Source organism: Loxodonta africana, chromosome 3 (genome assembly GCF_030014295.1).
Source record: "Loxodonta africana isolate mLoxAfr1 chromosome 3, mLoxAfr1.hap2, whole genome shotgun sequence".
In the NCBI taxonomy this organism is placed as follows: Eukaryota; Metazoa; Chordata; class Mammalia; order Proboscidea; family Elephantidae; genus Loxodonta; species Loxodonta africana.
The window spans coordinates 45,613,124-45,639,419 of record NC_087344.1 but is presented as its reverse complement, the minus strand read 5'-3'; the positions used below and the strand labels follow the sequence as shown (position 1 = coordinate 45,639,419).

At 47.5% G+C, this 26,296-nt stretch overlaps 1 protein-coding gene across 3 annotated transcripts in view; it reads right to left on the bottom strand.

Annotated features, from left to right (window-relative positions):
* Positions 1 to 314: 314 nt before the first annotated feature.
* Positions 315 to 26,296, bottom strand: part of PEX14 (peroxisomal biogenesis factor 14) — a 162,626-nt gene continuing 136,644 nt past the window's right edge. For 2 of the 3 annotated variants that reach the window (XM_010593123.3, XM_023552069.2), the window contains 5 exons: positions 12,882 to 12,967; positions 9,439 to 9,541; positions 8,207 to 8,304; positions 3,519 to 3,610; positions 315 to 1,700 (listed from right to left, as the gene is read on the bottom strand). In XM_010593123.3, the coding sequence (XP_010591425.1) occupies positions 1,259 to 1,700; positions 3,519 to 3,610; positions 8,207 to 8,304; positions 9,439 to 9,541; positions 12,882 to 12,967 (821 nt within the window). In that variant the 3' untranslated portion in view covers positions 315 to 1,258. The remainder of the gene's footprint in view (positions 1,701 to 3,518; positions 3,611 to 8,206; positions 8,305 to 9,438; positions 9,542 to 12,881; positions 12,968 to 26,296) is intronic. The other variant, XM_010593125.3, reaches the window with a different exon arrangement.

The window sequence follows — 26,296 nt, the reverse complement described above, 5'->3', positions numbered from 1 at the left end:
ACACTCCACGTCAGGTCTATATACAGTAATATGAGGTCCTTCCCCTGCGGTCAGAGATGTCGCCCTGCAGCAGATGCCCCGGACCCACAGCACAGGACCCTCAGGTTTGGTGAGAGGCCAGTGACCTGGCGAGAAAGGAAGGGGTCAGGGAGGTCAGGGTGGGCATGTCAGGCCCATGGGCAGAAGTGGCCCAGCCCCCCACCCCTCCCCATGGCCTCCAGGCCCCTCCCTGGAGTTGCCTGGTGGTGGTGGGGCTTCAAGACCCACCTCTGGGGGCCAGTTCATGAGCAGAGACAGGGAGCCACGGCCAGAGGTTAAATAGTGGCAACTCGTATTTATTACAATTATATACAGTCATATCATATATTTTGCATCTATACATGATCACACAAATGAACATGTGTTTTCTGGTGGGAAGACAGACATAGCTGTTTGTCAGGAAGGCCCTGATGCCCGGCTCCTGCATGGGGCGTGAGGGTCACGTCTCACCATGGGATCAGCTGAGGCCACGATGCAGCAAGCTAGGGTTGTCAGAGTGCAGTGTGATTTCATTTCCCAGGAGGACAACAGGGCATGGTGGGGAGTGGGGCAGGGAGGGGCACACTGGGGCACATCAGTTGGGCAGGGCCTGGCTGTGATGACAGTGGCTGGCCTAAGCAACAGTCCCGGAGGCTCCACCTGGGCAGACCCTCACTTTCGGGAAGAGGACAAAACAGCCTACCAGGCCCACAGTGTGAAGCCAGAGGAGCCCGGGGGTGCCAGGCTCTTGCAGTGGAGGGGGAAGGGGGCACAGGGGAGGGAGGGAGCAGCAGACACAGATCAACTGCATTTTTTTTTCCACCAAGGAGTTAGGAGTCAGGTAATAAAACTACCTCTTGTCATGCGTGGTGTTAGGGTGAAGACACTCAGCAAAAAGACCCTCGACAAGATGTAGGTCCTGGAGAGGGGCTGGGCCAGGGCCTTGAGCGCAGAGGCTTCAGGGCCTCTGGCCTGCCATGAGAATAAGATCAAAGGCTGGTCTGAGGAGAACTGGGCTGGGCTAGTGTTTGGGCAAGAGGAGTGTGGGAAGGGGGACAGAAATGCGATCACACGCAGCGGCCAGGTGAGCCCAGCCCTCGTGCTGTCAGCCGTGGGGCTGCAGCAAGGGCCTCCCCACAAGGACAAGGACAGCTCTGCCCACCAGGGCTCAGGGTGCCCTCCCGGGGCAGCAGGCAGCGACTGACAGTCCCACAGAGCAGACACTGGGCGGCAGGCAGGCCTAGTCCCGATCGTGCTCATTGCTGGCACCCTCGGGCCGCCGCAGCTTTTCCACCTGCTCGTTGATCTGCCCGTCCCCGCCCCGGCGGTCCTCCCGCTGCACCCCCAGGCAGTCCTCCTCATCCACGTGGCTCACATCATCATCCTCCTCGTCCTCCTCATCCTCCCGCTTCTCCTCCTCGCCCTGCACCTCCATCCGCACCTGGCCCTTGACGTCCAGCACCCCCGCACCCTCTTCTGCGGGGCCCAGCAGGTGGTATGTGGTGCCCTCAGGGCTGTGGCTCTCTTTCACAGGCGAGGATGATGTGGACTCATTGCTGACGGGCGAAATGTCGCTGCTGCTGTGGTGGTTCACCGCTGCGGGGCTAGAGGGGGACGGTGACTTCACCGGAATCTGCCAGGAGGGGATCTTGGGTGCTGATGGCGAGGGTGGGAACTGCCTCCTGGTGGGAGGAGGAGGGGTGGAAGAGGAAGAGCAGAGGTGAGTGACAGGGCCTCCCTGGACCCCCACCCTTGGACACAGCAGGGAAGAGACCACCAGGACTACCCAGCAGGGGCAGGAATGCTGGGGCAGGACCACTCCTCTCAGAAATGAAGCCTTTTAGGTGGCTGGAGGGATGCTGAGCTGCCTGCAGGGCATGCTCCATTCAAGGTGCCCCCACCCCATCCTGTGAGAGGTTCACCTCCTTCGGCTGCTGCTGGACTGAGCACCCAGGGCACCTGCCACACTTGGAGCCTACTCCTTCCTGGTCCATAGCCTCCACCCACAGCCAGAGACAGGGAGAGGGCTGGGAGCAGACAGGGCCTAAGACTAGGCCCCCAGCCCCCTGGTTCTCAACTCCAACCTGCCTATGGGCTGAGAAATGTGGGCGGGGGGCTAACTGCTGGCCATGGGGTCAGAAACATCAGAACCAAAGGCAACATCAGTGCACTTTGTAGCAACCTCTGCCCTCACCATTTCCCAGAGGGAAGAGTCAGCTCCCATGTTCCCACCCCGGCCCCAGACCAGCACCCAGCCCAAAGCAGAGCCGATTCCAGGAGGGATCTGGGAGGTCAGGTCTGCCTGGCAAAAGCTTGGACATCAAGCTCTACAGCAGGTGGGTCCTACCCCTGCCCGCCCCCTGCCACCCCTGCCCCACAGCACTGGACTGGGGAGCGGCCTTCCCTCTTAGAGTTGTCAGTGCTGTGCCGTTCTCCAGGACCATCGATGTGTCCAGAGAGCCAGTGTCAGTGTCTCTTGGCTCTGACATGACCCAGGCTGCTTTCTGGCCCCAGCCGCAAAGGTCCTTACCTCCAAGCTTCAGACCAAAGACAACCCTCTCACCCCTCCCCCAACTCAGTCACACCTCACTGCAGGCTCACTCACGTTCTTCTTCAGGGAGTGGGTCGCGAAGACAATGGGGTCCTCTAGTTGGGGCCACAAGGCCCCTCCAGCCCCCACCCCGACCCCCAGGGGAGGCTCCTCCTGGTGCCCTTGTACAGCTGCGCACACTCCCAACAAACTCTGGCCCAGCAGAGAGATGAGTGCCTGAGCAAGGCCACCCTTGGACACCATTCAGGTCAGCTGACCAACCACCTTGGTCCTGGGGCACAAGACACTCAGTTTTAAATTGAGGACAGGCCTGGGCAAATCAAGGAGAGTGGGTCACCCTGCACTGAAGGCTGTGTGGTGACAATAGCCTCTGGCTGGGGTGAGGGAAGGTGCCATCACACTGGGGACAGCGGAGAAGCTGGGGGGTCTACCAGTGCCTGAATCCTAGAACCCTGACTGGCACAAGGACCCCAGGCCCTCTGTATGGACATTCTCTGGAACCAGGCTGTCACTAGGAAATCCAGCTGGGGGCTTAGGAAGGAGGAGGCGGCCCTGCCTGAACCCACATCCCAGGATGGGCCAAACCGGGGGCTCCTCTGCTCAAAATGTCCGCTCCATGGATAAAGCTGTCCTTGACCCCTCGTGACCAGGCCTGAGGAACTGTCTGTGTTTCAGTGCACTAGTGGGTGCTTCAAATGCTGGTCCCTACAGTGGGCAGCAGGCCTTTGAGGAGGGGAAGTAGAAGTTCAAAGATCCCCACACACAATGCCTGAGCCAACCAGCTTATCATGGGCTAGGCAGACAGCGGCCCCCACATGGAGGTGGGCCCCCACACCCTGTCCCAGGTAGGAACCACCACAGAACCCATGCCTCTAGACCAACCCAGGGAACCCCACACCCAGTCCTAGGTAGGAACCACCACAGAACCCAAGCCTTCTCCCCTCCCTACCGATTTAAAAGAAGGCCTTTCAAGGAGCTGATTTCCGACTTGAGTTCACTGATGTTCTGGGACTCCAGGATCCAGTTTGTCGATGTGGTGGCCTGAGAGTCACAACACAGGAGACCACACATCAGAGTGGCATCTCCCCTAAGCCGCACGGAGCTTCAGGAGGACCCTGGGCAGGAGCAGCAGCACTCGGGCTGTCTGTGGCCTGGAGAAGGCTCTGCCATTGCCCAGCCAGGGGGCCACCCGCCCACCCACCTGTTTAAATGATGGCATCCTTAAAACAATGTTCACACAACTCTGCTTAGATGTTTGACAATATTAAAGAACCTTTTTTTTTTTTTTTTTTTAGGCATAATGATGGTATTGTAAAACAAAACCACCACCACGAAAGAGCACTTATCTTTCAGAGCAAGTATGGGATGATACCATGTCTGGGATTTGCTTCAAAATAATCTGGGGTGGGGGTGGGGGCAGTGGGTGTGAGGATGTTGGCGTTAGAGAGGTAAAAATAGGAACAGGTGGGCTTGTTATACTACCCTCCCTATTTCTCTGTGTTTGAAAAGTCCATTAAAAAAATAATAAACAGAAGAACAGGAGGAGGATATGGAACGTGTGGCTCTGTGAACAACTCCTTCCTTTGCCATGAGACCAGAGGAACTGACTGGTGTCTGGCCATCATTACCGAACCTTTTGATCAAAGATTCTATAGACGAATCATGATCAAAAGGGGGAAATGAAGAACAGAATTTGCAATTCTCATGGACTCCAGACTTTCTGGAGCCACAGAGGCTGGATGAACCCCTGAAACTATTGCCCTGAGACAATCTTTAAGCCTTAAACCAAAAATATCCCCTGAAATCTTCTTTAAATCAAACAGTAAGTTAGCTTACTTAGTAAAAATGCCTGCCTTGAGCAGAGTGCTCTTTTGAAAAACTATATGGGATCAAACTGACAACAGCAACTCGAAAGATTAGGTAGAAAATTTAGGGGGCAGGGGTTTATGTTAATGGCAGAGGAACAACTCAGAAAAGGAGGATGAGAATGGCTGCACAACTTGAAGAATGTAATCAGTGTCACTGAATTATACAAGCAGAAACTGTTGAATTGGTGTGTGTGTTGTTGTGTATGTTCTCAACAACAAATTTTTTTTTTAAATTACAAAAGAAAACAAAAATTTATAAAACAGATACATCTATATACCAATTGCAAGGAACCCTGGTGGCATAGTGGTTAAGTACTCGGGTGCTAACTGAAAGGTTGGTGGTTCAAACCCACGCACCAGCTCCGCAGCAGAAAGATTTGGCAATCTGTTCCCACAAAGATTACAGCCTAGGAAACCCTATGAGGCAGTTCTACTCTGTCCCATGGCGTTACCATGAGTCAAAAACTGACTTAATGGCACCTAACAATAACAGCAGCAATATATACCAATTACACCCTCAACTCAAATCCTCCCCATCCAAAAAAAAAGTCACTACCACACACAGAAGCAAACTTTAGGGCTGAGAAGAGGCAGTGCCTCGACACCTTCAGTGCCCAACCTGGCACCTGGAAGCCGCTGCCAGCTGTGGCAGGGGGACCAATGCCTCTGAGCACACGCCCACCCGCCTACCCACCCACCACCTCCCCAGCACTGACCTCGAGGAGGCCAGACAGACAGGATTCGCTTCACAAAGTGCTTTCCCCCCAGGGCTCCCAAGCCTCCAGACCCCACTCCTGGGACGGACAGGGTGTCCCCCAGACCCACCCCACCATCTGCACACCCCGTCCACAGTGGTTCCTCTGGAATAGCCTGAGGCTTGGCAGGAGAAAGAAGCTGTCCGTCAGTAGGACCACCTTCAATTTCTTCTCTGGAGAGGGCCCACGGGAAGGAGACGAAGCCACAGTAATCTGACCATGGCCATCCTTTGATGCACTCCTTTCCCCTTTGAATTTGACCTTGTTTTTCCAGGCAAAAGTCAGAGAACCACATCTTTCTTTTGGCAAATCCTGCCCAGATAGGTGGAAAGGAAAAGAGCCCAACAGTAGAACCCCACCAGGAGTTCCCGGGGGCCAGGCTGCCTGTGAGGTGCCCATGAAGGCCAAGTCCACACGGAACAGCCCCAAGCATGTGTTTGGTTACCCCACTGGGGTCAACCTGGAGCTGTCTTCAGGGCACCAATGAATCTCCAAGGGCTCTCACTTCCCTGATACTGCTGCCCCAGCTGAACACGAAAACTCAAGCCACAAATTCAGGAGAATGTGGGGAGCCCAAAGACCGGGAGGGGGATCCCGGGACGCTTTCTGTCAACTGCTGCAGGTCTGTGGGGTCACCAAGAGCCCGGCCTCAATGGGGCTGTGGGGACAGATGGAGTCCCAGTCCCTGCTCCCACAAGCGCCAGGCCGGGCTCACCCTCGCAGGCAGGAGCCCAGCTCAGAGAAGCATGCCCACCTGCCACCCCCATCCACACCTCCTGGGGCCCCCACTCCAGACTCCGAGACAGTGAGGATCCGGAGCCACTATTCTGGCTGCCGCGAATCCTTGAAAGCTACAGCAGCCCATTAACAAGGGAGCAATTTCCACTCACCGGCCCACAAAGGACTCAGATTTCCAAACGCATATGGTGCCAGATGCCTGGGATTTAGAAATAAAATCTGACATCTGGGGCTTTTTAGCCAGTCTCTTTAAAAAAACAGTTGTAGAAAACTCAGAGCCTTCAGTTTTATGTAGGTTTTTTTTAATTACTTAAAGCTCTTCTTTTTAATTTTTTACAGCACTCCAGTAGGAGTTTGGAAGCCAGATACAAAAACATACATAACAGCTGAGAAAACACAGCTTTGACTCTCTGGTTTATGGGCTAACTGAAGTCCTCACACATACGGGGTTTAGACACCAGCCCACCGGGCTTCGCTTCAGGACAGAAGAAAACGAGAGGGGGCCGGGGGCAGGCAGGGAAAACCCACCAAAAACCAGCACAAGACTCTTACAGGTCTCCCTAAGTCACCCGGCAGAATCTCATGCCCCCTCCTCCTGAGAACTCAACATGTGGTGTTCATCTTAATGCTTAAGGCCTGAAAACAGTTTTCCAATTTCCGGAATGGCTTCTGGCCATTGGCAGGCCACCGCTCCAAAAGATAATAGAGGAGCCGAGGCCGGGGCAGGGGCCATAAACCGCCTTCCAGCCGCGTGTGTATTATAGCTTAGCTGCCGCAGGCGAGCAGAAGGAACTGGGGTGGCCACTTCGGCCACAGCTGTCGTGGGAGGAAGTACAGGCATGCCTAGGTGCGGGACAGGGAAACAAGAGTATCCGGGTGGGACACTCAGGACCCTCCTCATAAGGAGGCATCCCAGATTCCACTGGGAATGGAAAGATTTCTATTGCAGTGGTTTTCACAAATGCAAAAGATCTGAGCATTGGCTCAAATCTAGCTGTGTGCCGGGGAGGTGGGTTCCCCTTGGACAGCAACTCTGAATGAGATCTCTCATGGCACAGGCTGTGTAGAAGCAGCCAGAAAACCACACCTGCCAGCCTCGTGGGTGCATAAGAAGGGTATGAAGGACAGCAGAGTGTCCTAGGATCCTGACCACTGTCTCCTGGCCATTGCTACCTGTAGTCTGTGGGCCACAGCGCCTGGGTCAGGGGCCAAGGACAGCCAGAGAAGAAGATACCACACCAGCATTCGAGAAGCACACAGTACAAGAGCTGATGTCCAGCTTATACACCTGGAAAAGCCAGAGAGTGGTGCCCAGGCAAGAGTAACAACAAGCCTGCAAATCCACAATCGGGCAAGTGACAGTCCAAGTGCTGAGCCCATGGTGTGCTGGGCTGTGCGAAGCAGGGTGGAGAAGTAAGAAAGTCTTTGCAATCATTTGTGACTGGTGTGACCTTACTCTATCTTCAGGCCCAGAAGGCACTAGCTCCCCCCAGGAGTGAGCCCCATCCCAAGCCCTCAGAACCCAAGGCTGGAGGCCTGCAATCAGGCCAGGCACCATTCTCAGCATGTAAACAACCCAATGAGGTAGATACCATAATAGCTCCATTTTACACATGAGGAAACTAAGACTCAGAGAAGTTAAGTAACTGGTCTATCGTCACACAGCTAGTAAGTGGCAGACCCAGGGCTTTCACCCAGACAGTCTGATCCTAGAATCTGAGGGGAAGACTTTGCCAAGGCTGCTCCAGACTTGCAAAGTGAGGTGCACAGATGGCCTTGGTTGGTGGTGCTTGGCTGCACATGCCTTTGGGCTCACCTGATTTCAGAAGGTCTAGGTCTTGAGGACCTGCCCCTCGCAGCAGTGCTGGGCCCAGTGCTGGATGGGGAAGGTAGTACTAAACTGTCTAGGACTACACCTTCCCCTCCCTGTTCTTTGGAATTTCTCTTGGCAGTCCTGGGCCCTGAGGCCTCACGTGCAGATGGAGGCCATTCCATGCCTACATGCCATTGACTGCCTCAGCACTTCAGGGATGAAGGTGGCTGCCATCTGAGGCCACAGCAGCGCAGCCCGTCCCTACCACCACTGGCAGGTAAAATGGAGAAAGGACAGGTGAATGGTTAGGCACAATGCCAACTGCCTGATGTGGGGAAAGCACTGGACAAGGCCAGGCCCCCCTCCCCTCCCCTGGGAAAGCCATGAGCCAGGCAGAGAAGACAAGCCAAGGGCCCGCAGGTCAGCCCTGGGCCTGAAGGGCCCTGAGAGCAGACACGAGTACCTTGGCGGCGGCCAGTTCATGAGCAAGCTCCTGGACTTTCTGCTGTTGCTGGATCAGCAGCTCCTGGACAGAGGCTAAAGTCGTCTGTACCTGCGTCACTGGGAGGGAGAGAGCAGTCGCATCTGTTAAGTGGAGACACAGGTTTCCTTCTCTCTGTCCACGCACCTATGAGCTGCCTGTATCCCTGCTACATCTAATTTATCTGCAGATACCACCCCCCCGCCCCGCAACCAATCCAGATAATTTATCTGCATTCCGGGTAATCTACCTGCACTGTATCTAACCTCTAGTATTTCTACTTTATCTTTCTATTGTGTGGTTGTCCATGGTCAACAGTATATCCGTCCAAAACCTCTCCCCTCTAATTACATCTGGCTATGATTTGCTCAGCTCGTCCAACTTCTACGTCTGTATCACTCATCTTGTGGGCCTCGCGGTGTCCTTGTGGAACTTGTGGGAAGTCTCCAGTCCTGGGAGACTTCCTCAGGTCTCTGTCGCATCCAGGAGTGAGTGGTAAAAACTGCAGATCCTGCCTCTCCTGCTCCTTCCTGCCCACCCGCCCAGCCCATGACCTTGTCCGGACCTCAGCACCAAGCGGATTCCGGGGGCTTCCCAGGCACGCCCCAGGGGGGCACGGCTGCCTGCCTGGGATGGGTAGCTCTCTTGCCTGCCTCTGGTTTTTAAATTCCGAGTCTGTGTAGTAAACAAGTTTATAAAGGAGAAAAACCCCTCTGGTGCGACAGGTCCCAGCTAATCTGGGCCATCATTGGAGCCCTGGGTAATGAACGGCAGCCCTGTGGAGTCGATAACAGAGGAGGTGGCTGGGGTCACAGGAGCCGCAGTAATTACAGACTCTCTTGACCCTGCTTTGGATTCTTAGAGGGAAGGGGGAAAAAAATCACTGAAAAACCCCCCTGAAAACCTCATAGAAGCAGAAATTAAAAATGAACTTTACAGCCCTTAGAAAGGCTGTCATTTTATTCCCCTTATTAATATTCTGAGGTTGGGAGCCTTTCCGTAAAAACATAATTAATTGAGGCCGCGCCGACAGTAAACAAGCAATTTCAAATTAAACCGAAATGACGGCGGCTTCATTTGCAAATGTGAACAGATTCTCAGAGCAGATAAATGAAGTCACCACATAAAGTGGAGATGGAGGGGTACAGGGAGGGGCAGTGAAGGGGCTGAGCGGAGGCTCTGAGGGGCGACTTGATGGAGTCATTAATCTCTACCTGTCTGGGCCACGCTGCCACTCAGCTCCGAGAGGCTCGCCTCCATCCGCTCCAGTTGCTTCCTGTCCTCTCTGCCGCCCACGATGAGGGGGAGCAGGTATTTCTAGAAGAAGCAGGACGGTGTAAAGAAAGGGCACATACTTGGGGCCACTCTTCAACAACCTCTCTCACAAGCTGCTGACCAACTTTCTCTCTCAGCCCCGAGTTTTGAAACCCAAAGCAAACACCGTAAATGAACAAGACATGGGAAGAAGTTAAGAGACAGCAATGACAACCATGTGAAAACCATGTATGAATAATGACCAGGATTGGGGGCAGGGATGTGGGCAAATGCAAGCTATGGATCCATTGTGATCGGAAAAATTTTTGGCTCTTTTATTTCGTTTTCTTAACAATGTTATAATGTTTCTGTAACAAAATGGAAAAAAATTTTTTAAAGTTGTAAGATATAAATGTGGAAGGATATACAAGATATTGATCACACCAGTGGCCTCCAGGAGGAATGGCAGGGGAGCTTTTTAACCGTACCGTTTCCGAATCTTTAACATTGTGAACCATGTGGATAAATTACCCATTTAAAAATAAATGAGTAAAATTAAATAAACACGAAGAATTATGAGCGAAACTAGAAGAAAATCAACAATAGATTTTGGGAAACTTGGTTCATTTCCAGAAACCGGATGCTGTCGAGTTGGCTCTGACTCATGGCAATCCCATGTGTGTCAGAGTAGAACTGTGCTCCAAAAGTTTTCAATGGCTGGTTTTTCAGACGTAGATGGCCAGGCCTTTCTTCTGAGGTGCCTCTGGGTGGACTCAACTCTCCAACCTTTCAGTTAGCAGCTGAGCACGGTAACCACGTGTACCACCCAGGGACTCCTGGTTCTTTTAATAAGGTTTAATATATGGGTATCTTGAGTGTCAAAAAGGGTTGCCTTGCTCTTTTTCTAAACTGAGCCTTGAATCCTCAAACTCTCTTCATATGAGTCAGATGCAGCCCAATTCCCCCAGAGCTGGAACACAGAGCCAAGAGGGTAGGTGGGTAGACCCAGAAGGAACTGGGCATGGTGAGAAAGCAAGCTGATACTACTAGGCAACCAAACAAGGGGCCATCCAAACCCAAACCCATTGCTGTTGAGTTGATTCCGACTCCTAGAAACCCTACAGAACAGAGAAGAACTGCCCCATCGAGTTTCCAAGGAGCACCTAGTGGATTCAAACTGCTGACCTTTCGGTTAGCAGCTACAGCTCTTAATCACTATGCCACCAGGGTTTCCACCAGTGGCTATACTCAGGGACAAACAGGTGAGGACCGGGTTCTCAGAACATTCAGGAAGAAGGCAGGTCAGGGAGCACAGCTGGTAACTGGCTCTCCGACTTACAGGTAAGGGGTGTAAGGGATAGCAGGTGGGGACCAGATGACAAGAGTATGTGCTCTGCATCCAAAAGCTCAGGATGTAGAGACAGGCCTCCATATTCAAGGATAGTGAGACCAGCCACGTCTTAGGCAGGGTGGTGCTAGATAGAGCGCAGCGCAGGCCCCTCAGGTGTGGCTAAAGGACAGCTTTGGTTCTTACTACGTTTCAGCCCCAGATAGGAAAAATGGCAGCAACTTCTCCATTAAGGTTTCTGTGTCGGGGAAGGAAAAGAAGGTCTCTCGCAAGGGGTTTGTGGGAGAACTCATTTCAAGAGCAATTCTTAAGTGAAGATCATTATTTAGCATATGTATAGAAGCATTTTCTACTTTGCAAAGTGCTTTTCAACCACGGTGTGAGTGATTACCCACCACTGGGCCGAAACTCATCAGATGTAGCCTTATATTTCAGATTGAAAATTTCCTAAGTACAAAAGTCGCTACCCCACTACCCCAGCCTGTTCTTTACCTATTTATAAAACATGATGATGGCTTGTTACCTCTCCTTTTTCGTTTTAAAGAAACGATTAGCATGTTTTAGAAATTCTCTTGTCACTATTGTGACTGATCTTTCGATGTCTCTCTTGTTTTTTAAAGAGCGAAGGAATTATTAGAGCTCTTGGAAACCACTGATGAAAACCCTGCTTTGCCATCCACACCAAGGGCGGCTGGCTTTCTGTGTCCACGAGATCACGCACTATCCCAGGACAGCCACGTGACGACTAGGCATATCTGAGAAGTTGAGTGAGTCCATCTGAGACACTGGTTTCAGAATTCTGAGTTAGCATCTTATGCTTCTTAGTGATTGTCCACAGTCAGCGATTTCAAAGAGGCAAAGAAAGGGCAGAAGGGCAGGCGTCAGCTCAGAGGGAAAAGACCCCTGACTCGGGGCGCTCTGCTTCTGAATTTCTGACATGGAAATTTCCAACTCCAGGAATAGATGTTACATGGAAAAAATTATATTCTACTATAACTCTGTCATTAGTTTTTGTACAAGGCCAAGAATTAAGAATCCCAGAGTGTAGTGTTTAAATGTGCTTCACGTGCCAAAATTTACAACAAAGAGTCTGGATATTCGTTCAGGTTCTTTAAAAATAATCTCCAAATAAGGGGTGGACCTGGCGGCCTCAGAAGGAAAAGGGGCTTCTCTCCAGGATCAGCGGAGACAGTACCTCAGGCCACTGTTTTACCTGGTTTCTCTGGGTCCTATCCTGGTTCTACATCTCCTGGAAAAGACTCAGATTTGCTTCAGACCAGAGCTGGGCCTTTATACTGGCATCCAGGGAAGTAAATGTCCGCTTCATGCCTGCAGGTCTGTTGTATGCAGTGGACTCCAGGAGCCTGGGGGCTAACTTATGAAGTTGGGGAAAATTCTAGATTTATATGGAAACCAATAGAATATAGGAGTCAACAACTAGATTCCATAAGCCTGAGTCTATTCTGACTACACTGAGATCCTCAAATTCTCAAAGCTGGTTCTGACTATTAAGGAAGAACGACAGCCGACCTGTACAAAGCGCTGCCTGTGGGCCAAGCCTGGGTCTGAGCAGTTCCCTTGCTCCTTGATCTTTACAATGACCTCCCCATTTTTATAGAGGAGAACACTGAGCCACAGAGACGGGCAGTGATTACCTGTGGTCACATGGCTACTAAAGGGCAGAGCAGGATTCAACGCAGGCACGTGGCTCCAGTGTCCTCACTCTTAACCACTATGTGGTTACTATGTGCCCAGCGCTTTTCTAAGCATTTGACAAGGGTGATCAATTGATGGCCCTCACAGTCACCCTAGGCAGCAGAGACTGGCTGTGGCATGAGGGGTGCAGTGGACAAGGCCAGTCTGAACTTGTCAAGCTTCCCCAGCTGGACAGCAGCAGACCCAGGACTTGAACCCAGGAAATTCCCTCCAGCGTCCACCAGTCCCACACAGCCTCACTCTTCGGCATTTATTCTGCAGGCAGTGCCTCCACCATAGAGAAACCTAGGGATGAATGCAGGGTGCCCAGCACACAGCTGCTGAGAAAGACAGACTTACCTTGTAGAGCTGGTGAAAGCCAAACGCGATTCCTGCCATGATGATGGCCAAGGCACCATAATCCCTCCATCGGGAGCCTACAGGGCCTGTGGTGGGGAGAAGAGGACAGTTAGGAGAAGGGGCGCACGACATCCCTCCCCCTATTCCCCAGGGAGGAGAGAGCAGGGAGACATGAGAGGACTCATGGGACTTGGTGATGGCACAACCTTCTCATTGCAAACAAATGATGGGCAACTCGGACACAGAGGATGCCTGTCAACAATATCCGCTCAGCTGCTCCTCCCTCAGCTAGCAGAACGACTTGCCTCAGTTGGAAGGTAAGGGAAGTCCAGTCATGAACACCAAGAGTGCGCCTCAGTGGGTCGGCATCTAGCAGTGCACTGGGCCCCAGAGTAGGTCAGGTGGCAGAAGGGATCTAAACAGGGCATGGCCTCCAATAACAAACACTCTACAGCGTATGACCTGAACCCACACACGTGCGTACACGCACCTACACAGACCTACCACAGATAGGCCTGAACCAAGGGCTACGTCAGGGATGGGGGAGGGGAGAGGGGAGCAGGATCGGGGAGGAGGAAGAAAAGGCTTTATTATCTGTTTACTCAGAAATACATGAAGCACCCACCATGAGCCAGGCAGTGTTCTTGGTGTGGGGGGCACAGGGGTAAACAGACCTCAGACCTCCCTGCTCTGCTCTGCTCTCACACTGAGCTGGTGGAGAGAAGACAAGTCAACAAAGGAATAAGCAAGGTAACTTCAGGGAGTGATAGAGAATATCCAGCAGGGGGATAAGTGAGTGTGGTGGCAGGGGACAGCAGTCGGACAAGCCTTCCGGGAGGTGGCATTTAAGGCCCTGAGGCAGAGCTCCCATACAGGGGCAGGGGCAGGGGCAGGGGCAGGGGCAGAGCCACAAGAAATAAAGAAGAGCGCCCACATAGGGGCAGGGGCAGAGCCACGAGAGATAAAGAAGGCCTGGGACGAGGTTGGAAAAGAATGACTGGAGTAGAGAGATGTCTCAGAAGATCGATCCGCCACTGTTGTCGAAGGACTGGAAATGGGCAGCCAGTCTCCATTTGGGAGCAGTTCCTGACCCAGCTCTCTGTGGAACAGCACATACAAGAGTTCCCACCAACTCCTGCAGAGAACTCCAGCTCCACCAGAGGAGAGTAGACTTTTCTACTTGGCCGTCTTCCCCCTTTGCAGTTTACAAAGGGCCTTCCTGTCCACAGCCTTATCTGATCCTCCCAGCAATCCTCTGAGTAAATAGGAAGCATCAGCTCTGCTGTGAATGTCCATTTGGAGCTGCCTTGTCTGGGCCATCAGCATGGTGCCCCACCTCCTCTTAAGGGACCTGCCATCGGAGAGCATGGGCCATGTTTCCAGACAAGTCCACTAACTTAGAGATGCCACAATCAGGAATCAGACCACAGTGCACATGGAGAAAGGGTCCAGAAGGCTCCTGAAGCATGTGGTTATAAGAAGGAAGTTAGGAACAGATCCGAGGAGCTTATTTCCTTGGAAACACCAGTCTGCTCCTTCCCTCTTGCCAGTGCCTGCAGGCTCTATAGGTGCTTGTTATGTCCTGGTGTTTCACTGCTGACAAGGAGGCAGGAGACGGACTTTTCTTAAAGGTCAGGGGCAGGCTGTGAGCAGACAGAGAGAACAGCCCAACCAGGTGGGTCCAAGTGACAAAGACCTACCAGAGGGCAAGAGAGGCGCTGCCCCCAACCCCCGTGCTGCTGAACAGGCCCCTCAAGAGGCAGAGGTGAAGCTGATGCCGGAGACTGGAAGAGTCTCTCCTTGGGCCACCACATCTCCCCCACCCCACCCCTGCCTATGGATTCCACATGAGGTTTCCCAACCTGGGCCAGCCCTGGAGTCTGATTCATAAACTGTAAGCAACACATGGGTTCCCTCTTCTGTTTTAGGCTTTTTGAGTCATAATACACTCATATGGTTCAAACATCAAATAGCCTAAGTCAGTATACTATGAAGTCTTTCCCCACTGTAACCACTGTTAAGTCTCGTTTCATCCTTCCAGAGAGTTTTACACATACATAAGGCAACACAGATATGTATTATTTCCCTCCCCGCTTCCCCCATTTCTCATTCTTTTTTTCTACAGCTGCAAAATATTCTACTCAACCAATTCCCTATCCATGCACATCGCGATCATTTCCGTTCTTTTACAATTTCACACAATGCTGCTGTGAATGACTGTGTACATATGTCACCTTACATGCATGTACAAGTACACCTACAAACATGAAGTCCTAAGATGCTGAATCAGAAGGTACAATGAAGCCTGGGAGAGCCAGAACTCACCAGGATTGCCTTGTGTTGCTGGGTCGTGCAAGTTTTCTACCTTTGACAGGGTACAGTCTTACCACTTTTCTATCACTCTCTATTAGTGGAAAATATTTGGGTTTTCCTTCTCTGGCAGGTTTCCACCTTACACAGGTTCTGGCTTTCGAAGGTTTTACTGTATATGCGTTTGCAATTTTGATAGACACTGCCAAATTGCCCTCCACGAGGTGAACCAATTCACATTGCCACCGGCAATGTGCTCAAGGGCCTGTCTCCCCACAATCACCCCAACACACGTTCTTCAAATGGAAAAACAGTACTTCACTCTAGTTTTGATGTGTATTTATCTTAAGAGTGAAGACTAGGCATCTTTTCATCTGTATATAATAGTGTTCCCCATTTTTTCTACTGGATTTCTTTTCCCTTAGCAATTTAGAGAAACTTTTTTATATTTTAAGGAGATTGCCCTTTGTCAATGATAGAGCTGCAAACATCTTTCCCAGTTTATTTTCCTTTTGACTCTGCTTATGGTGTTTTGCGGCATGCAGGCATTTTTCATGTTAGGATACATTTATCAATCCATTCTTTCACGGGTTCTGGATTTTGTGTCAAGGTCAGAAAAGGCTTTGTCACTCCCATCCAAGATTGGGTCATAACACTCAGCGTTTCAGTCTAAGAAATCATCTGTGGAAGGAAACGCTGCTGTGTTACCCTATAGTGAACATTCCCACGCGATGTGAAATCTAAGTGGATAAGCACTCTCCTCTCATTACACAGAAAACTCTGTGACCACTGAGGAAGATGGATAGGTCTTTCACCTTGACCCTGAGGAGCCAGGGGAGTCCGAATCCCCATCAGACCTCTCTTCTGTCTCCCCCTTCTCTTCCATCAGCTCTGCCAAGTGCCTGATGCAAAATCCAGCATCTAGTGTGAGCTCATTTTTAGGAGGAAAAGGTAAAGAGACAGCAGCCTAGCCACATTTCAAGAGTCACTGTTCAGGAGGGCTTTAATCCACATCCGGAACACCCATCTGTGGAGCCAAAATCCTGAGAGCCATTTCCAAGTGGGGCATGTATCCAGAATATTATACTCACCACTGATTTCTCAAATACTCACTAAATATCTATTAAGAAAACAGTTGTAACTGGGCTCAAAACCTGACTAGAAGCCAGAGGTTCTTCTGCTTTCCTGTAAATGGATTGTAACCTGGGAAGCACGGCCTTCTTACCTCGCAGGTGCACTGAACTGCCAAAGGTAGAGGGACCAGGACCCCTCCTGCAGCAGAGCTCTGACTCCTCAGGCACCAAGAAACACCTGTGGTTCACTGCCAGCGCACCCTTCACCCCCTCGCACTCCTCCACTTCTGCCAGCTCACCCTTCACCCCCTCATGGCGCCTCCGCTCCTGCCAAGCTCACGTTAAGAACATTTTATTGCCCCCTGGTTTTCATTATTAATGAAAAGGGACCAGAATGATCTTTCCTAAAGTTCAGAGAGTCTATAAAGACTAGAAGCTGAAATGCCATTTTACTCGTTTTGGAGATGTGTGATACAATTCTGTCTTGTGGCAAAATGAAAAAGGAGAGAAACTGAGATGGAGCTAACTCTGATCCACTGCACAGCTTTGAAAGGGCAACAGGCTAGGGTTCCTGTGGAGCACTCAGAACTCGCCCAGACCTCCCAGCCATACCACTTGGACTCCTGCCACCCACTCGACCCTGCTTTTTCCAAGTCCACAGCAGACCCCACGAGGGAAAAGAGACCAGGGCACCTGGGGCTATAGCTTCTCTAGTCACCATGTTCCAAATGTCCAGAATTACAGAGACTAGGGCAGAAAGTGGGGCCAGTCACTCTTGTGCTCTAGCTTGGAAGTAAAGAAAACGGAATGAACAAGCTTTTCAAAAACATCAGAACAATTCCTACTTCAACTCAAGCCTGGAAGCAGAGCCTGCCAGCATACAAGGCAGACAAGGGGGCAAGCAGGCAAGAAGCCTGGGGTCAGGGACCCTGGCTCCCCACCACCAACCAGATGGTTCCAAAGACATTTTTTTCTGCCCATCAAGCACAACGGAGTTCCTGGGTGGTGCAAATAGTTAACATGCTTGGCTGCTAATCCAAAGGCTGAAGGTTGGAGACTACCCGGGGGTGCTTGGGAAGAAAGGTCTGGCGATCTACTTTTGAAAAATCAGCTACTAAAAACCCTGTGGATTACAGTTCTACTCTGACACATATGGGGTTGCCATGAGTCAGCATCAACTTGATGGCAACTGATTTTACCAAGCACAGATCATTTGACTGAAGGTGGCAGGGCTTTGCTAGACCCAAAGCACCTAGGAACAATGATGTCTTTCTTTTGCTGCTAGCTCAGATTCACATTGTTCACAGCACCTCCCCAGCAGGCACAACTGGCTAACCAGCTGAATGACCCAGCACTTCACCGCCATCTTGGTGATGGATGAAGAGAAGGTCTACATAGCCAAGTATTTCTGGGACTGCCATTATTCTTTATGCTGCAAGGTCAGATGACAAATTCTTCCTACTATGGAAGAAGTGTGTGTGGCTCTTCGGAATGGAACATAGTCTCTACGAAGGTCTGCCTGCCCAAAGGCCCAGATTTCAGGTGAATGGATGGTAGACAGCCACCATTTCCAGGGTGAGAGAAGCCCCATGGCTTCTTAACTATTCATTGAGTACCAAATACATCAACATTACTCGATTTCTTTAGCTCTGTCTCCATCAGCCAAGAAGTTCTCACCTACCAGGTGACAACAAACATCATCGAGTAAGAACACAGGCGTAGGACTGGGAACCATACATACAACGTGGCAAGGTTGTGCCTGAAAGCACCAAGTCGTCTACACCGTGGAGATCCTACAGTCCAGTAAAGGTGCTTATCAACGACCCAGGGCAGGAAGTTGTCATGACATCATCCTGCTGAGACAATATGCACTCTGGTGATGAGCTCGTTGACAGCAGTGGGGAAACTATTATGTCCTTGAGAAGGCTGGCAGCCTGGGCACAGGGCCAAAGCAGTGGTAGAAACTGGGCAGGCCTCACTGTGGTCCCCTCCAGCACTCCTCCAGGTGCAAGCCACGGCTCCGCCACAGCAGTGCATCTAGCTTCTCAATTCATCCCATCAGCTTCCCTTGCAAGCCACCCTGAAAATTAAGTGATATGACAGGCTCATCCACAGTGAGGTGCTGGAACGAAGCCAGTCTGCCAAGTCAGTGCTTGCTATAGCATAGAGTTGCTAGGCTAAATGCACCAAGAGGATAGGGACCAGCTGAAAAGGGCTGGCCACAGCAGTCAGCAAAACAGCCTAACCCAGAGGGCAGCAATCAGAAGAGCTCCACTCTGAAAAGAAGCACCTGGGCAACCTGTAAGGCAAAAAGGCACCACAAAGGCCCGACAACAGTCACAGCTGAAAAGCCAAGACCTGCCTTTACATGTATGTCCTGTGAAGGGCAATCTTATCGGCTTCTCATGGGCTGCAATGCTATCATCAGTGGTGTCTACAGGCAGAAAGGACACTGAGAGGTATAACTATCCCCACTCCATAGATTTAAAAATATGAGCTCCAATTAAGCTGTTAAGAATGCAGAAGAGTCCAGAAATAGAACCATGCTTATATGGTCCACTAATTTTTGACAAAAGGGCCAAGGTAATTCTATGGGGCAAGGATAATCTTTTCACAGTGCTGGAACAACTGGATATCCGTATAGGAAAAAAAAAAAAAAATGAACCTTGACCCTCATTTCATACCATACACGAAAACTAACTCAAAATGGATCACATACCTAAACGAAAAAGCAAAAACTATAAAGCTTCTAGAAGAAAACACTGGAGAAAATCTTTGCTACCTTGGGTTAGGCAAAGAGGTCTTAAGTCACAAAATGCATAAAACATAAAACAAAAAAATGATAAAATGGATGTCATCAAAATTTAAAACTTTTGCTTTTCAAAAGACACTACCACCTTGGTCAACTGACATAACACAGTTCATAAAGTTTATTTTCTACATTCTAGCTTGGTGAGTAGCATGTGAGGTCTTCAAAGCTTGCAAGCGGCCATATAAAATACAACTACTGGTCTCTAGTTGACTGGAACAAAAGAGAAAGAAGGAAACCAAAGACTCAAAGAAGAAACTAGTCTACAGGACCAACAGCCTACATGAACCACAGCCTCATTTATGCCCATCTACCGCTATTGACCGCTCTGATCAGGGACCCAAGAGATGGTCCCAGAGAGAATGGGAGAAAAATGGAAAACAACTCAAATTCTTAAAGAAGGCCAGACTTACTGAACTGGTAGAGACTATAGGAACCCCCAAGGCTACTGCCCTGAGATACCCTTTAAACTTTGTACTGAAGCCACACCCAGAGATCACCCCACAGGCAAATAACAGATTGGCTCATAAAATAAAGAATATCATCTTTGAGTACTGCGCTCCTTTCAAAAATCATCTACATGAGACCAAACGGTCAACATTTACCCTAAAGCAAAGACGAGAAGGTAAGGGGGGTGGTGGCAGGGAAGTAGATTAATGGAAGCAGAATAGAAACAATGAGATATGTTGACACATTGTGAAAAATGTAACCAACGTCACTGAACAAGTATAGAAACTGTTAAACGGGAACCTAATTTGCTGTGTAAACTTTCACCTAAAACACAACAAAATATCATTAAAAAATAAATAAAACGTAGGTTTCCAGGCCCCAGCCCAGACTTGCTAAGTCAGAATCTCTCATTGTGAGGCCCAGGAAGCTTATCCATTTTTTATTATTTTATTTTTATTGAGGTTAAATTCACATGAAATAAAATCTACCGTTTCAACCACAAAAAAAAAAAAGGACACTGTCAAGAAAACAAAAAAGCAAGCCACAGGCTGGGAGAATATACTTACAAAACATAGATCTGGACTTGTAACCAGAATACATAAAGAGTTCTTAAAACTCAGTTAAATAAAAACAAAACAAAAAGCTGATTTTTTAAAATGGGCAAAAGATTGGAAGACACATTTCACAAAAGATAATGAATGGCCAGTCAGCACATGAAAATAGACTTTACATCATTAATCATTAGCAAAATCCAAGCTAAAAAGCACAATGAGATTTTTGAACATCTAAAGTCAAAATTTGAGAACACCAAGTGTTAGCAAGGGTGTGGAGCAACTGGAACTTTCATACATTGCTGACGGAAATTCAAAATAGTGTAACCATTTTGGAAAACAGTTTAACAGTTTCTTATAAAGTTAAACATGTACCTACCATATGACCTAGCCATTCCACTCCTAGATATTTACTCAAGAGAAATGAAAGCATATGTCCACACAAAGACTTGTACACAAATGTTCACAGCAGCGTTATTCATAATACTACAAAACTGGAACAACCCAAATGACCATCAACAGGTAACTGGATAAACAAACTGAGATACAGCCATGCAATGCAGTAATGGAGTCAGCAAACTGGCCAGCTGGCCCAGCCCTAGCTGTTTTTGTACAGTCATAAGCTAAGAATGGTTTTCACATTTTAAAGAATTATAAGAAGGAAAAAAAAAAGGAGGTGGAAGAAGAGAGAATGGAGGAGGAGAATATGTAACAGAGACCATGTATGGCTCACAAACTCTAAAAGTATTTACTATCTAAACATTTACAGAAAAAGTTTGCCAACCCCTGGAATATTACTCAGCAAAAAAAAGGAATATATTTTTTCCATATAAATTCTTAAAGTTTTCTTTTATTGTTGTAAAAAATTTATATAACACAGTATTTGCCACTTCTACATTTTTTACATGTACAATTCAGTGACACCAATGATATTAATCACGTTGTGCAACCATCACTAGTATCCACTGCCAAGTTTTTCATCACCACAAACAGATATTCAAGGCTTCTTAAATAACAACTCCCTCTTTCCCCCTCCTTCTTGCCCCTGGTAACCACTAATAAACTTTGGTTTCTATACATTTGCCCATTCTACATATTTCATATAAGTGGAATCATACAATATTTGTCCTTTTGTGATTGACTTACTTCACTCAGCATAATATTTTCAAAGATCATCCACATTGTAGCATGTACAAGGACTTCGTTTCTCTTTATGGCTGAGTAATAGGAATGAATTCTTGATATATACAACAACATGGATGAATCTCAAAATCATTATGCTAAGTGAAAGAAACCAGACACAAAAGACTACCTGCTGTATGATTCTATTTACATGAAATTTTAAAAAAGGCAGAACTGTAGTGACAGAAAGTAGATCTGTGGTTGCCAGAAGCCAGAGGCGGGAAGAGAAGAGGATGTAAGAGGCACAAAGAAACTTTTCTGGGGTGATGGAAAATTTTTACACTGTGATTGTAATGTTGGTAACGTGAATGTATATATTTGTTAAGACTCATCAAATTGGACACTTAAAATTGGTGAATCTTCTTGTACGTAAATTATACTTAAAAAAAAAAAAAAAGTATTAAGGGGAATCCAGAAACACAAAACTACCATATGGCCCAGCAATTCCTCTAAGATATCTACCCAAGAGGAATGAAAACATATGTCCATACAAGGAGTTAGACACCAATGATCTTAGCAGTATTATTCACAATAGCCAAAACTGGAAATAAATGCCCATTAACAGGTGAATGGACAGATAAAATGTGGTATATCCATACAATGGAATTCTATAAGCAATAGAAAGGAATGAAGTACTGATACATTCAGGAACCTCAAAAATATTATGCTAAGTTAAAGAAGCCAGACACAACAGATCACATATTTTAAGATTCCACTTAGATAAATGTCCAGAAAAGGCAAATTTACAGCGACAAAAAGTAGATTAGTGGTTGCCTGGGGCTGGAGGTGAAAACAGGGATTGACAGTAAATGAGCATAAGGGATCTCACTGGGGAAATGAAAACGCTCTAAAACTGATTTATGCTGATAGTCGCCTCACTCAGTAAAGTTACTAAAAACCACTTAATTGTACATTTGAATTGGATGGATTTTATGATATGTAAAATATATTTCAATAAAACTGTTTAAAAATAATAATACATTTTTAAAGAGTCTAGAAATAGGCCCATGCAAATATGGTCAACTGATTTTTGATAAGCGGGACAAGTAAGTCAATGGGGATAGGATAATCTCTACAACACGCGGAACTTGAACAACTGGACAGGCATACAGAGAAAAATTAACCTTGACTTTCACCTCACACCATACACAAAAATTAACTAATAGATCACAGATCTAAACATAAAAATCAACAGTATAAAACTTCTAGGAAAAAATTTTTATGACCTTTGTGTCTTAAATAGGACACAAAACCATAAATCATAAAAGAAAAAAGATTAATAGATATTGTCAAAATTAAAACTTTTTGCTTACTTTAAAGATTTGACAGGAACCTTAGGGGAGGAGTGAGTTTATGTTAATGGGGGAGGAACTACTCAGAAAAGGAGGGTAAGAACAGCTGCACAATTTACAGAATGTAATCGATGTCACTGAATTGCACATGTAGAAACGGTTGAATTGGTGGTATGTACTGCTGCGTATATTCTCAACAACAACAAAATAAAACTAAAAAAAAAATAAAACCTTATTTTCTAAAGGCATTGTCAAAAAAAAAAACGAAAATGCAAGCTACAGACTAGGAGAAATACATATATCTGGTAAAGGACTTGAATCCAGAATATATAAAGAACTCTTACAACTCAAAAATAAGATGACTATTAAAAATGGGCAAAAGGGTTGAACAGGCACTTCACAAAAGATGATATGCAAATAGGCAGTTAAGTATATAAAAGATGCTCAACATTATTAGTCATCACAGAAATGCAAACCAAAACCATAATGATATATACCACTAAACAAAACAAAACAAAACAAAACAAAACAAAACAAAAAAACCCAGTGCCATCCAGTGGATTCCGACTCATAGCGACCCTACAGGACAGAGTAGAACTGCCCCATAGAGTTTCCAAGGAGCGCCTGGTGGATTTGAACTGCTGACCCTTTGGTTAGCAGCCATAGCACTTAACCACTACGCCGCCAGGGTTTCCACTACACACATTAAAACTGCTAAAATTACGAAGACTGAGAATACTGAGTATTAGGATACGGAGAAACTAGAACTCTACATTGCTGGTAGGAACGTCAAATGGTACAACCACTTCAGAAAAACAGGCAGTTTCCCGTAAGGTTAAATACACATTTAACATGTAATCCAACAATTCCACTCCTAGGTGTTTACCCAAAAGAAATAAAAACATATATCTAAACAAAGACTTTTACACAATTTTTCATAGACGCTTTATTCAGAATAGTCCAAAACTGCAAACAACCCACAGTTCATCAACTGGTGTCTGGATAAACAAACTACGGTGAATCCCTACAATGGAATACCACTCAACAATACAAAGGAAGGACTTCTGATACACACAACTTGGATGAATCTCAAGAACATTATGCTGAGCAAAAGAAACCAGACAAAAAAGGGTACGTACTGTATAATTCTATTTATATGAAACTCTAGGAAAAATAGATCTAATCGGTAGCAATAGAAAGCAGATTGGTGGTTGCCCCGGAGCAGAGATAGAGGTAGGACTGGCTGGGAACGGGGCACAAGGGAACCTTTCGGGGTACAGGAAACGTTCTATAATGTGGTGGTAGTTACACAAGAGTAAACACCTGCCAAAATTCAAACTGTGCAATCAAAATGGATGCATTTTATTTTATGCCAACTATACTTCAATAAAGTCGAACTAAAAAAACAATCTATTCAGAATTAAAAAAAAAAAAAGCTAAAGGGAGTCAGAAGTGATTGAGAACAAAACCCAGCAGTGTGGGTTTTAAGTTCCCTCTCTCCTAAATTAGCAGGTGAGAATAAGACACAGGACCTGACAATTTTAATTCAACTCTTTAATGTACCCTGTAATATTTAATACATTTACAAAGAATATAATATTTATATATGCTATGAATCACAATCATACTGTTACTAACCCTAAGCCCACCTGATTTACAGCTCAAACACCTCTGAAGCAATCTGTGTGTTCCTCCCCATCCCATACTCACCTACCCACTTCCCAGAGATAACCATTTTCCTGAACTTAGTGTTCATTTATTCTAACTCAACTTTTCTGAGATTTGGAAAGATGAGCAGGTGGCCCCCCGCTGGATAAAGACTACATTTCCTAGCTTCCCTTGCAGACAGATACGACTGTGCAACTGAGTTCCAGCCAATGGCATGAAAGTGGTGTGGGCAATTCCAGGAGGTGTTCTTAGAAGGAGGGGGCGTGTCCTTTTCCTTCCTTCTCCCCCTCTTGCTGGAGAGATGGCAGATGGGATGGTTGGAGCTGAAGCAGTCCCTACTGACTCACAAGACAGATGGAGCTGGGTCTCTGATGACCTCTAGCCACCATGGCAGCTTGGACTATTTACACAGCAAAAAAGTACTATTCTAATTTTAAGTCACTCTTGTTTTGGGTTTTCTTTTATTTGTTGCAGAATTTTATAAAACTAATACAGGCTGCACTGTCAGCACAGACACAACCAAAACTACCCTCAACATCAAAGGCTCTTTTACTGGTCTAGGAAACATAAAGAAAGGATTTCTTTATTTAGTTCTTTCCTATAATACTTGCCCTCTTTAATGTCCACTAATAGCATTGATTCGGCACCCCCATGATGGCACATCAGGTTATAACAGAGCAAACAAAATGGGTATGGTTCCTGCCCTCAAAAAGCTGCCAATCTAAACCAATAAAACAGGAGAAAGGAGAGGGGGAAAAAAATACAATTTCCTCAAAATTAGAGATACATTTTCTTCATATGCAAACCAATAAATTTTATGTACTGAAAGTGAAATTGGAGTGCTAAACTATGGGAGAGGGAGAGAGAGAGAGACAGAGGAGAGAGAATAGAAGAGAGAGAGATGGAAGAAACTTCCCTTTCATGTCCTGATGGGAATACAGAGGCTGTCCATATGTGCTCTTTATTTACATGTAGCCTTTTTTTTTTTTTTAAAGTGCAGCCATGGCTTGCTGACCCTAAAGCCCAGTTCAAGTCTGGCTCCTCCATAAGGGCTTGCCTAAAGGCTAGCACTCTGGAGGTTTCCTTTGTTCCTAGATTCTTAACACTTTCAACATTCTTACCGTCAAAGTTGGCGAGTGTCAGTCTTCTCTACTTCCACAGGCACTGGGCTTCCCTCTACGATTCAATGGTGTTCACTTGGAAGGCAAGGCCTGCCAGCCCCGGCACACAGCAGGCCTCATGACTGAAAACTGTGGGTAGTTCACCCAAGGTGATGGTATTCCACACCATCCTTTAAATCTTCAAGTGCGTTCCTAATACCATTTAGCCATTCAACAAGCATTTCTACAACACCTGCTAAGTCAGCCTCGGGCCATACATTAAAAAAAAAAAAGCTTCTGAGCTCAAGAAATTCACAGTTTGATAGGGAAGACAGTGCGATAAACATTAAAGCATAGTGTGGGGGATAGCTCTCGGGGAACTGAGAGCAAAAGGGACCTCATCCTAGTCAGAATGGAGGCACCTGAAGACCCCAACCTTGAAGAGGAGCAATGAGGTTGTCGGCAAAGAGGAGGAGGTCATTACTGGCAGGGTACCTGGACAAGCGCCTCAGTCCAGCACGTTCCCGGATGTTTCCCTAATTCCCTGAACATTTGCTCAGATACAGTTTTAATATTACTCTAAAAAAAAAAAAAAAAATTTTTTTTTAAGAATAATATGAAGTCCCTGGGTGGCACAAACAGTTAAGCACTCAACTACTAGCCCAAAGGTTGGCAGTTTGAACCCACCCAGAGGCGCCTCGGAAGACAGTCCTGGCGATCTGCTTCTGCAAGGTCACAGCCTTGAAAACCCTATGCACACATGGGGCCTCCATGAGTCAGAGTACACTCAATGGCAACCAACAATAACAAGAAGAATACGTTCAAAATAGGTAATACACAAAAATAATTATGATATATTTCAAAGTAAAAACTCAACAGGCTTTTGATTGTCCTCTGGTTGGGTGATGAGCTGGCTGCTGCTCCCTGTCCAACCTTCTCTTCTGATACCACCACTCCATGTGCCAGCTACTGTGAACGCC